Source organism: Oreochromis aureus, linkage group 1 (assembly GCF_013358895.1).
Source record: "Oreochromis aureus strain Israel breed Guangdong linkage group 1, ZZ_aureus, whole genome shotgun sequence".
In the NCBI taxonomy this organism is placed as follows: domain Eukaryota; kingdom Metazoa; phylum Chordata; class Actinopteri; order Cichliformes; family Cichlidae; genus Oreochromis; species Oreochromis aureus.
Genome location: NC_052942.1, coordinates 15,716,897 through 15,728,550, shown reverse-complemented (window position 1 = coordinate 15,728,550; position 11,654 = coordinate 15,716,897). Strand labels below are relative to the sequence as shown.

The window sequence follows — 11,654 nt, the reverse complement described above, 5'->3', positions numbered from 1 at the left end:
CCACAGTTCACAAGAACCCTACAGTACTGTACACAATGATCAGCCCTAATGGATCATTACCAAAATTGTGCTCAAGGTCCTATTTGTTGTTTTATGGGCACTTTTCCATTTCATAGCATAACATTCCTTCATACTACTTACAAGCTCATCAGATTCTCACTCCTGATGTATCAAAATGAAACTCAAACCATTTAGCAAAGACGTTAACATACTGCTGATAAAATTACGCGTGCAAAAATGATAAAGGAAGAACTTAAAATATTGCTTTGCCACACCAGTGGTGTTAGGTGGTGATGATCATGGAGGGAGTGTTTGATTCCCACATTAATTAGGCACGGTTGGGGCTTTCATCAGTAATATGTAATCAATGCTATGACATGCTGATACATTCACCTATTTTCATGCTTTTTGTGGCCATGGTTACTACTGACCACATGATCACATAACACTCTAAACTCAAACACTTTAATTTGGTGGTGAACAAGATTAACTGTTTACTGGAGGAGACTGTTTGGAAGCAAACTAATTTTAATTCTCATTAATTTGTAGAGCCAACGAATGACAAGGAAACTGATAACTTGCTTTCTGTACATCATAAATTACTATTATCTGTGAATTGTGATTGATCATCCACCATGATGTCACATTTAAAAATAAAATTTTATAGGCTGCAAATTGATGCTGCATGATGATACTTTGACATCACAAAACATCAGGTTATCAAAAAAGTGAAATGCAAATATCTGATGATCCCATAGGTTGAATTTATGACGTTTAACCCACTAATTAATGCTTTCAGAATGCTTTTTTTTGTTCGTTTTTTTGTTTGTTTGTTGTTGTTTTTTTTTTTTTTTAAATCAGCCAATGAAGTGTTAGAGGTAACTGCACTTAAACACAGATTCACATAATTTATTTGACAGACTACTTTTAAAATGCCACGATGCCATTTTATTTCACAAGTATATTAAAAACTGTGTACATAGTGCTACATATTTATCACATTTATCCTTTTACTTGACAGTGAATAAACATAATTTCAAAAGGATTTTACAAAATCAAATAACACACTCATCTGTGATCTTCACCAGTGTGTCTGTAATACAGGAGAGATTTCTTACTGCAGGCATCAAACCAGTTTTTGTGCGCTGTTAACAGCCACACAGAAGTTCATAGTCAGTTTACATATACAAGCTTAGCAGGAGGAGGTGATACAGTTAAATGCTGTGTCAATTACCGTTCCAGTACATACCAACAATTAACTGGACTCCTTAGTTTTATTATAATGTACTTTATCACTGCAGGACAGCCACAAATGAAATTTAAAACGCCTAAAAGCTTACTGTGTCTGGTAACCATTTAAAAAGTACCATTAGGGTTTAATGAGAAACACCATCAGACCCTTTGAGATGTTTGCGTACCCTGAGAAAACAAAAGTGACAAACTGTAATCACTCATGAGTGAAAATGCAGCATTCAACACAAAAATAGCTGGAATGGAAAATATCTAACTGTTGAAACACAATACAGTGAAAAGTGAAGTTTAATAAAAACAAAACAAAAACCAACCCTAAAATGTCACATAAAATTGCAATTTTGATGACAATCATGCCATGAAGTGATTCCTCAGTGTTATTAAAGTTTGAATTTACTGTTGTAACATTAGAACCTGACATCTCCAATCATTCTCTTCTTTCCTTTTTTTGTGTGCAAGTAATTGAATACGTGGAGAAATGCAGACGAGGAGACTCCTGCCTCTTTTCTCCATCTCTGCTAAAACGAGAAAGCTGACGATTACTGTACACATGTGTTACATTACAAGTGTTACATATACATGAATAAGGAATTAAAGGGGGAAAAAAATAAAGAAAGTGGACGATATTCCTTCTTGCTAGGGAATGTCATCTGGGGCAGCTTTCACTCACAGGAAATTTTGGCAAAGCTTTTATGTTATCACCACTGTCATTAAGAAAACAAAAAACAACTACACTATAACTGAGAAAAAAACAAAACAAAGTTGAATATCTTAAAGTATTATTATAGAGATATGCTTATTTTCTAAGGCCACAGCCAGTAGCTAGGCAGCTTTTGTTCATAACTGAATTTTAAGTTACTGTACACTGATTTTAACCTTCATATAGAGTGATAAAGCCAGCCTGTTGCCTTCTTCATAGTCCCAAAGTAAAATTTCACCCTGCCAGTTCCAGCCTCAAACTGAATTGACAGAGTGGTGTCCATGTCTTTATTCTACTCTTGGAAGAACGTCGAGATTACAAAATAGACCCACTTCATTATCAGATGCACATAACCACAGCCATAATCGGCTTCTGGGTGTAATTACATTTAAGGCTTCTCTGATTCTTCAGAGCTTTTGGAGGACTATACAACTGTTTTGTGATACCCAAAACTGGACTGGAACATTCAAACTAAACTCATGCTAAGCTCCCCAAGATGAGTGAAAATTGGTATATTAGAGTCAATAAATAAATCAAAGAATTTTAACCTGGAACTAAGCTGTTCCTTTCAAAGGTCTACATGACCACACATTTGGTTCACTGTGCAGGATCAGACCATGTTGGTTTGGGTGTTTGGGCTGCGACTCTGCAGGTCCTGTACTTGATCAAGAACCCAGTTGATGTTCGGTCTCTCCTGAGGATTTGACACCATTATGGAGCTCAGCAGCATCTGCAGACCCTCCGAGTATCTGGGTACAAGACAAATACAAACTTTAGGTTTGATTTAGATTTTGGTTCCAAGAGGTCAGAATTTCTTATAAGCTTTTTCACTCATTTTCAGTCCAGTCCTTGTACCGAGCATTTTCAGAGGAAACTTTTTTGTTTGTTAAGCCACTTCACACTGACATATGAATGATTCAAGCAGAAAAAGGCACCTAACTCAAGGGATGAGCCAGTGTCTATAGACTCAGCAAAGGACCCAATTTAAATTGTTATTTTAGGCACCTTGTTAACAGCAGCATGTCACAACTTTAGTTCAACCTTCGAAAAAAAAAAAAAGCCAAAAAAACCCAAAAAACAGGTTTGACAGGCATAAAAATGATACTGGACTGAAAATCAGTAGGAACAGGTCTTATGGGGTGATGAATCCAGATTTGATAATTGTGGTTCAAATCTTAGTCAGTATGTCTGGAGAAGCACAGGTGAGAGGTACAATAGAGAGTGTCCACACCAATCTATGAAGCATGGTGGAGGCTCTATCATGATTCGGGGCTGCATTTCAACCAGTGGTGGTGGAGAACAACATTTGCGAAATTATCAATGAAAAAACATCATCGAAAAGTGAGGTTAGATACACCATACAATGCCATGAGGAAAGCATCTGATTGGCAGAGTACAGCTTCATTTTTCAGCATGAAAATGATCCCAATGACCATCAGTCAAAGACTGGCCACCTCAGAGCTCAAACTTCAACATTACTGAAAAACCATTCCTGAAGACTACTTAAAATATGACAGAAAGCTTGCCTAAGAGAGTTCAGGCTGTGTTGAAGAATAAAAGGTGGTGATACCAAATCTTGACTTTCAAACTTTTTAGAACTGCTACACCTTTTCCTTCCTATGAAAACATGATGAAATGAGGGGTAGCTTAAGACTTCTGCACCGCACTGTTAAGCATGCACAATTTTTATTAACAGCGAAAAGGTTTCCAGGGTGTAGCCAGGCTCAGAGCCACACAGCTTGTTTTTAAAAAATTAAAGAGAAACTAAACTTAGTTTTCTTGTACTACATTTGAGAGGTCAGTGTCGCGTTAGCTTAACTGAACAGTACCAAAGAAAATTCAAGTAGACAAAAATCTTGGTAAGGTACCTTTTCTTGTTACTATCTGTCCTAAAATCAGTTGCACGCCATTAGAACTGGAACATGCTTTTATTCTCCAGGGCTTCTCAATTCAAAACCATTGTTTTTTTCCTACTACTCTGCAAAGCAGTAACAGAAACATTTAGATAAATAGGAAACTTTCAAGCTACAGCCTGAAGACTGACCTGCAAGAGGGAGGGATGGATACCGGATTCTGGACAGCCAGAGCAACACTGTCTCCCTTCTGAAATATCAGATCGTACGGCCCTTCCAACATCATCATACAGTAAAGCACACAGCCAAGTGACTGGAACAGTAGGGACAGCAAAGCACAAGAAAGAGAATCTGTGAGTGACATTTACTGAGAACAAACATACGCAACACATAAGCCAAGAGGAACAAGCTCTACACAGCTTTACCCAGATATCAGTGCGCTCATCTATAATGCAGTGGCTCTCAACATTGAAGAGTTCAGGAGCCCTGTAGGAAATGGTGCACCGCTGGGCGGCCCAGTCCTGTATGGTCATGGCTTCTCTGGATCCTCTTACCTGCAATAAAGTCATTTTTATTAAATCCATCGTGGGTTAAGTAGTTTAGGGGCTCTAGTGGTAAGACCATTGGATGGATGTGTTAAAGAACCACAAAGTAGCTTCAGAGACATACAAGAAGCAAATCTAACAATAAAAGCTATGAAAATGTTAAAAGTCACATGTGACATTGCTCATTACACAGTCCATTACGTTTAAAAAAAAAAAAAAAAAATCTAGAAAGAGAACAGCTGTGTTCTGAGAAACTAAATACAAAATCCACAGACATTTAGCAGTATAACCTAAATATGAGCTTCACTACTCTGCCATCTAGTGGTGGAGCTCAGCAACTCAGCAACATTTAAATAAAAGGCTGAAAATTACTTTTCAGTATAAACAAACACAATAAAAGTAGTGAGGATGGCACTTTGTTCTTACACATTTAGAGTACAAAAATGCTGTGGAGACCAGTCTCACCTCAGGCTTCAGTTAAACTAACTACATCTTGTTTTTTTTTTGTTTTTTTTCACAAAACAAATATAGAGCCACAAATCTTAAAAATCCTTCATAGACCCTGGATTTTACCTCAATCCTGGCACGGTTCATTGAGCCAAGGTCCATCAGAACTGGCCTGTCATCCTCATCCAGAAGCACATTTGTGGGCTTTATGTCTCTGTCAAAATATAGCACACAGCAGGCATTTAGATGTAGACACCTCCGTCGAGTTAAAAAACAAAAAACACAAAAGCAGGTTGACTATTGCATCAGTCACTCAGGCCTTGAGACCTGTTGCTGGCCATCTGGCAACAACCAGTCACTTGTGTAAGCTATGGGACATTGGACAAGGAGTAAAAATGCTGTGCAGTCCCACATAAAGAGGAACATCTGGTCACTCAAGCTGAAAATGACATTTTGATGATAAACAAACTATCTTTAGTTTGTTTTTCAAAAGAAGTACAACTATTTAGACAAATAATCTCAAGACAATGTGTCACATTTTGACTGGTTCTTCAGGACATGCACTTTTCTAAAGCCTGGCTTTTAGTCAATGTGTATGAAGAAAAGTATTTTTTAACATAATCACATTGGGTATAACATTAGACAGGCTAAAGTTCCAAATTACCAAAAAGTCAGAAGCTTTGCAGATTTTTGTGAAAGTGATAGAAACTACAACACAGAAAAAGAAAAGGTAGTATACAGTGAGAAATTAGTTTTTCTAAAGTTACTTTTAAATTTTGCACAAGAACAATTATGCTGTGAAGTGACATCGTATGTGTGCATGTGCCAAAACTTGTTAAAAATTACTAAAATTGTCAGATATGAGATATAAAGATGCATTGCTACTGAAAACTATTTAGTAAGTTGGCAAGAAAGTTTAAAAGGTTACGTTCAAATATATACTGCATTTGACCACCTCCCAGCATTGTAAACGTGTCCCACTTTGACCCACACAAACACTGCGTTTGTCCCATATTTTGTTTGTTGGAATCTGGTCAAGCTATTTTCAGCTGACCAACAATAAAGACAATGTGGCAATGAGCTGCAAGACACACAACTGGTTCAACTTGTTTAAGTGGTGAAATAATGTTTTTTTTTTCTAAATGCATAAGTATTGTGAAGCTTTCTAAAAGATAAAAATGATGGATTTTCCTCCTTTATGGGAGCAATGAATCTGAATATGGCAAAATGATCTGGTATTTCTTTTGAAATGTGTGAAACATGATCTATGCATGTAGTGCACTCGCTTGGCATTTCTGCACCACCATGCACTGCTGCTGAAAAACTGCATACCCCAAGTCAAAAATAAACAGATCCGAAGTAAGATTAAAATTTTAATAATCAAATAATGCATAACTGCACAATGAGATTTATTCTTTTTTCATATAATTTCTTATTCACGATCTCAGTTGGGGATTACCTGTGTGCATAGCCTTTGTCGTGAATGGCCTTGAGTCCAGAGCAGATACCACGAAAGATTTGCAAAATCTGTTTTTCAGGCATTGAGCTCCCCTTGTCTCTCAGCTTCTCCAGAACAGACCACAGACTGCCTTTCTGTTTGCGTAAGCATGCAAGCATATCAGACCAAGATCATTTCTCTGAAGATTATGCTAATGATAACTGCTGCAAAAACTCACTCTCATATATGGCAGAAGTAGCCAGGCTTCAGTCTTGGCTCCATGATCAACAAAGGCATGTGCAACCAGGCTCAAGACGTTGGGGTGGTTAAACATCTGGTGCATCTCCACCTCTGTCTGAGCCTCCTGGCGACCCTCACGGTCATGACAGAGGATCCTCTTCAGGGCATAGAAGTGCCCATCCTTTACCCCTTCAACTAGATCAACGAAACTGAACCCACTGAAATGAGAAAAAGGTTTATCAATGCAAAACTGACTTAAAAGGAAAGGAACAGTGACATGCCATACATATTTGCTTTTGTTTGTACAAAGGAGGTGAAGAAAAGTGTGCAGGTAGTGGTTTGGAGTTTCTTGAGACAAGTATCAGGGGAATTTATGACAGAAGGATAGCAAATGAATCAAAGTGAAGGTTTGCAAGATGGTAGTGAAACCTGCTATAAAGTATGGCTTGGAGCCTGTGATACTGCCCCCAAAAAAGAGGGGGCAGAGTTGAAGATGCTAAGATTTTCACTGGGAGTGACCTGATTGTACAGGATTAGAAATGAGTAGATCAGATGGATGGCTCAGGTTGAGTGGTTTGGAAACACAGTTAGAAAACAAAGATTGTTTGGACATGCACAGGGGAGGGATAGTAGATATGTGTCAGACAGGAGGAAAAGAGGAAGGCCCCAGAGAAGATTCATGGATGTAGTGAAGGAGGACATACAAAGGGTTTGTGTGACAGAGGAAGACTATGGCTAAGGTGAGATAAAGGGAGATAGCCACTGTGGTGATCCCAAAAGGGAACAGCTAAAAGAAGAAACAGGAAGCAAAAAGATTTAATAATCAACAATGCATTAATCCATCTTTCATTGCCTTCTGATTTACCCAGCAAATCTGAGGTTATAAACCTGATTCTTCCCTATTAACATAATAAAATAATGAAGAGAGTGTATAGGGTCTGATTACAAACTAACAACCAGTGCCCATGTTCCCTGTAATGAGAGATGCTGTCACCAAGTGCAGCAGTGAGACTCATGAATGAAGGTCACAGTAATGAGCTACATCAGGATAACTCTTAGAGCAGGGGTGTCGAAGTCCAGGCCTCGAGGGCCGGCGTCCTGCAGGGTTTAGATCTCACCCTGGGTCAACACACCTGAATTAAATGATTAGTTCATTACCAGGCTTCTGGAGAACTTCAAGACATGCTGAGGAGGTCATTTAGCCATTTGAATGAGCTGTGTTGGATCAAGGACACATCTAAAACCTGCAGGACACCGGCCCTCGAGGCCTGGAGTTCAACACCTGTGTCTTAGAGGATTAATTATTCATTTGTTTCTTTTTCTAATTTAGGATTTAGTGACAAATATAAAATCTTATGATATACTTCTGCGTAGTTAAAGTCATACAGCGTGAAAATGTTTTCTTACCCTTCGTCGAGCTTCTGGACAAAGTAATACTTTTTGTTATCAATGATGATGGAGGCACGGGAGCATACGCACATTGTCTGTCCCATCTTGGCTGGTACATTGTCTTAGGGCAAGCTTTTAAAGGGCCTGGGAATAAAAAACAACAACAAAAGACTAAAAGTTATCCAAGGGTGACAAAAATGCATAAAGTCTATCAATTGTGTTAACTATGTAAAAGTAACAGTTACTGGAAGTAATCTAAAAGATATCAGCCCTGTATATAAAACACACTGGGTCTTACAGCGCTAATGAACTGTAACATAAATGTTAGGTTAGCCAACACAGTATCATATTAACACGTAGCGTAGTTGAGGATAGCACAGCTACAACAGGTAATATTTCACATTAGGGTCAACTTTTAATATTAACTCAAGTCGACCTGTAGCTTTACTTAAATACCTACAAGCTATAAATAACACGCTATGCGATTAAACTCGTTAAGTTCCTTATTCTTACCAGTTTCTGTTTACCAGGTTAGCTCGCTGTCATATTGCTACGTCCATTTTCCTCTTCTTCTACCATCAGAGTGGGAGAGTTGTACTGCCAACAGCGCCAGAAGACGAGTAGCGGTGAATTTGAGTGGCGAAAAAAATGGCGGATAACGAACGTAAAAGGAGGGGTAACACCGACGACAGAGGTGATATGTGTGCTGTTTTATAGTGTATAATATGGTTGAAAAATATAAAGTAGTCAGTGTTAGCTTGATATGTCCCCTGTTCATTAAAACTAAGAAGAGATGTTTGCGGAACGTCTCTTAAGACAACTTCATGCTAGGTAGATAAGCTTGCTAATGGCAAGTTAGCAGTTAACATTGTGTTGACGTTAACCTATTTAGGTGCGTGTCAGATGTGCTATTAATTTACAAATGATAAACCAAAGGCATTACTCTTTACCACAGTCCACTGTTTTGTTTTCAGCTTCCTAACTCGCCGGTTTACCTGGTGTGCTATTAGCTAACTAATGCTAGTTAGCACTGGTATCTTAGCTTGGCGTTACCTGGTCTCATACATCATGTAAAATGCCTCAAACACCAAACTCTGATAAGGTTGCGACTTACTACGCACACAGTCGTCACGTGGATTGATAAAGCACCAAATTAAATGGTAGAATGGTACTTATGTTACCGTTGGTTCATTAATGGCTAGCCATACAGGTAAAGATGATGGATTTAATAACACCCAGATCCCAGGAAACAGTTGTTCACCTTGGTGAGTTGTCTTGCCTCAAGCAGGGCCGCAGGAGGAGGGAGGCAGAGTGAAAACTAAGCCTGTCTCTTGTAGCACTGTGGGGGGAGAAGGGACCGCAGTCAAACGCACATCCCAGCATCTCACCCACGAAGATGAAGACGAGCCTTCAGCAGACCCACCAGCACCAACCAAAGTCTCCAAAATAGGCTTCAGCATGAGCAGTCAATTGGGGAAGAAAACAAACCCCATATCTATTAAACTGGGAGCACCGGTGAGTATGTGAGACTGTAGACCAACACTGTATTATTTAAAAATCTGTACCCTATTAATATAATGGGTGTTGTAACACCCATGAAATTGTTGTACACGGTGTTTGAATAGCATAAAAGTTAGAGCATGGGATTGTAAATGATCATGGCATACTGCTCAGAAAAGTCCTAAAGAGGATACATCTGAAGTTTTTAAAAGTTATAAAGACATGTCATTTGAATCTGGGCGCCAGTGTGAAAGGTGTTGAAAGAATAAGGAATTTACCTCATCCAAGATTTGCATCTTGCTGTTTTTATGCTTCCAAAAGACTATGTGAATGTAGTCGCAATGTATTACCTTGAGTGAAGTTCTTCAAAATTATTATTATCAGTCACTAGGACCTAAGTATCAAATGACTAGTTTTGGATGATCAGCAGTCACTATGACGGTTGCCTCACAAAACACATTTCATCCCTATTTTCTACATTTTCTAAATGTATTCATATGCATATTGGTGTTGTTAATATCCAAAATATCAGAGGTCAGTTTCACGTTGACCTTCTGTGTTTTTACATAAACTTCTTTATTCACTGCTATAATTCAGAAGCTGAAGGAAGGATTGTGATTTCTGAGTAGAGGTGTGATGCTTGATGCTAAGTTGTGGTGTTTTATTTTGTTTTCCTAATTGTCATGTCCCCCAACCTGTTTTTAGAAGCCCAAAGAGACTGCACCATCACTTCCTGCAAAAAAGCCGGGCCTAGCGTCTGTTTTTAACGAAGATGATGATGTAAGTGCCTGTGCATGCAGGCCTGTCACGATCAAACAAATGCTTGAACAGTAGACGTTCAGAGGCTGATATTAACTTTCTTTTGTCATGTAGAGTGAACCTGAGGAGATGCCTCCAGAAGCAAAGATGAGGATGAAGAACATTGGGAGGTACAGACTGTACTTTATAATTTTGCACTTGACTTCTGTGGTCAGCTTTGAAATCTTTAATTTCTTTTCTTCTGTTACCTTTTCAGGGAAACGCCAACGTCTGCAGGACCTAATTCCTTCAACAAGGGCAAACAGGGATTTTCCGATCATCAAAAGCTTTGGGAAAGGAAGCTAAAGTCCCAATCAGAAAACTTGTAAATAACTACAGCAAATTTTGTCACTACTAGCTAATTTTGTATAGGTTAACCATGTTAAATATCAGTGAAGGCTCAGATAATTAGTCATTAGAGTCCTAGTTTTTCCAGCTTCTCTGTGGGTCTGTGATGATGAATACTTTAAGCCTGCTATGATTGTGACTGAATTTGTATTTCCACTTTGAAATACTGGTTGACCTCTGTGTAAAAGGTGTGAACTGGTGATGAAAAGAAATTCCCCAGTATGACGGCTACAATTTTATTTGCTTTTTCAGGTTAATGAAAAAAAAACAACCTCTCACCTTACACCCCACATTTTCCTTTGCTCCTATCCGAAGCTGGTGAGCAAGTGTGCTGCTTGCTTAATTTCTGTGTAAAAATGTAAATAGGAGTGCCACAGTGTTTTATTTTTAAAATGCCACAAATCAGAGTGTGAGACTCATGCTGTCTTGAGTGTGAAGTACACTAGACATAGGCACGAGTTTGTCAGTTTCAGATCCTTGGTTTTCACCGGCTGTGCCACCTCAGACACCTCAGTGTTTTTGTTATGCTTGCTTTCTTTTACCCATTCAGGCTAATTACTGTAGAAATATGTCTGATTTCATTTTTATGTCCAAAACTAATATGTCTGTAGTTGACCTCTGTGTGAAACCCAGACTCAACGCGCCATGATGTGGATACCAGGGTGCGGGTAACAGTGCTGTTGATATGTTAATCAGGCCCATTTTAAGTTGCACCTCACTGATATAGATTGTGCTTTACAGTCTGGGGGAAATCCATCTTGATGAGAAATATGAACTTTGAATTTCTGTGGCTTGAGTGTTCTGTTAACGTCCCCTAATAAATTCAATCAACATTATGCTGAAATCTGTTTCCATTAAATATTTCCTTTTTTTAAATGTGTATTTATAACTCAGTCTATACTTTCTCTGTAACATGTGAAACCAGGTACATACAAATACTGACACTAATAAAGTTAGTATAGGAATGTAAATTTTTAAAAATTATGCCAAATTGCAAAACGCTTAGCTGTGTCTCGTAATAAAACCTCTAACATTGCTTCACTTCAGCAGCATTAGGTAATGATCGTATGCTGATTCATGGTTTTCTTCCGCTGTTGTTCTACTGCAGAATAATTTTAAGGTTATCTGCTTCAAAGCCAGGCCAG

At 38.5% G+C, this 11,654-nt stretch overlaps 2 protein-coding genes across 4 annotated transcripts; one reads left to right on the top strand and one right to left on the bottom strand.

Annotated features, from left to right (window-relative positions):
- Nucleotides 1–922: 922 nt before the first annotated feature.
- Nucleotides 923–9,243, bottom strand: stk16 (serine/threonine kinase 16). Its single transcript, XM_031728888.2, has 9 exons — nt 9,125–9,243; nt 8,377–8,460; nt 7,882–8,007; nt 6,473–6,692; nt 6,256–6,389; nt 4,923–5,010; nt 4,230–4,358; nt 3,996–4,117; nt 923–2,700 (listed from the first exon to the last, which is right to left on the bottom strand). The coding sequence occupies exons 3-9, from the start codon at nt 7,965–7,967 to the stop codon at nt 2,562–2,564; spliced, it is 918 nt and encodes a 305-aa protein (XP_031584748.1). The 5' UTR covers nt 7,968–8,007; nt 8,377–8,460; nt 9,125–9,243; the 3' UTR covers nt 923–2,561.
- On the top strand, nt 8,452–11,353 carry LOC116311689 (PEST proteolytic signal-containing nuclear protein). Of its 3 annotated transcripts, none has more exons than XM_031728889.2 (5): nt 8,452–8,557; nt 9,152–9,378; nt 10,069–10,143; nt 10,237–10,292; nt 10,379–11,353. In XM_031728889.2, exons 1-5 carry the CDS (start codon nt 8,512–8,514, stop codon nt 10,488–10,490), a joined length of 516 nt encoding a protein of 171 aa, XP_031584749.1. In that variant the 5' UTR covers nt 8,452–8,511; the 3' UTR covers nt 10,491–11,353. The 3 variants fall into 3 exon arrangements, with proteins under 3 accessions (XP_031584749.1, XP_039464909.1, XP_031584750.1); XM_039608975.1 differs by having other exon boundaries at nt 8,461–8,557; nt 9,149–9,378; XM_031728890.2 differs by lacking the exon at nt 8,452–8,557 and adding an exon at nt 8,564–9,128 and having other exon boundaries at nt 9,201–9,378.
- The last annotated feature ends 301 nt before the right edge of the window (nt 11,354–11,654 follow it).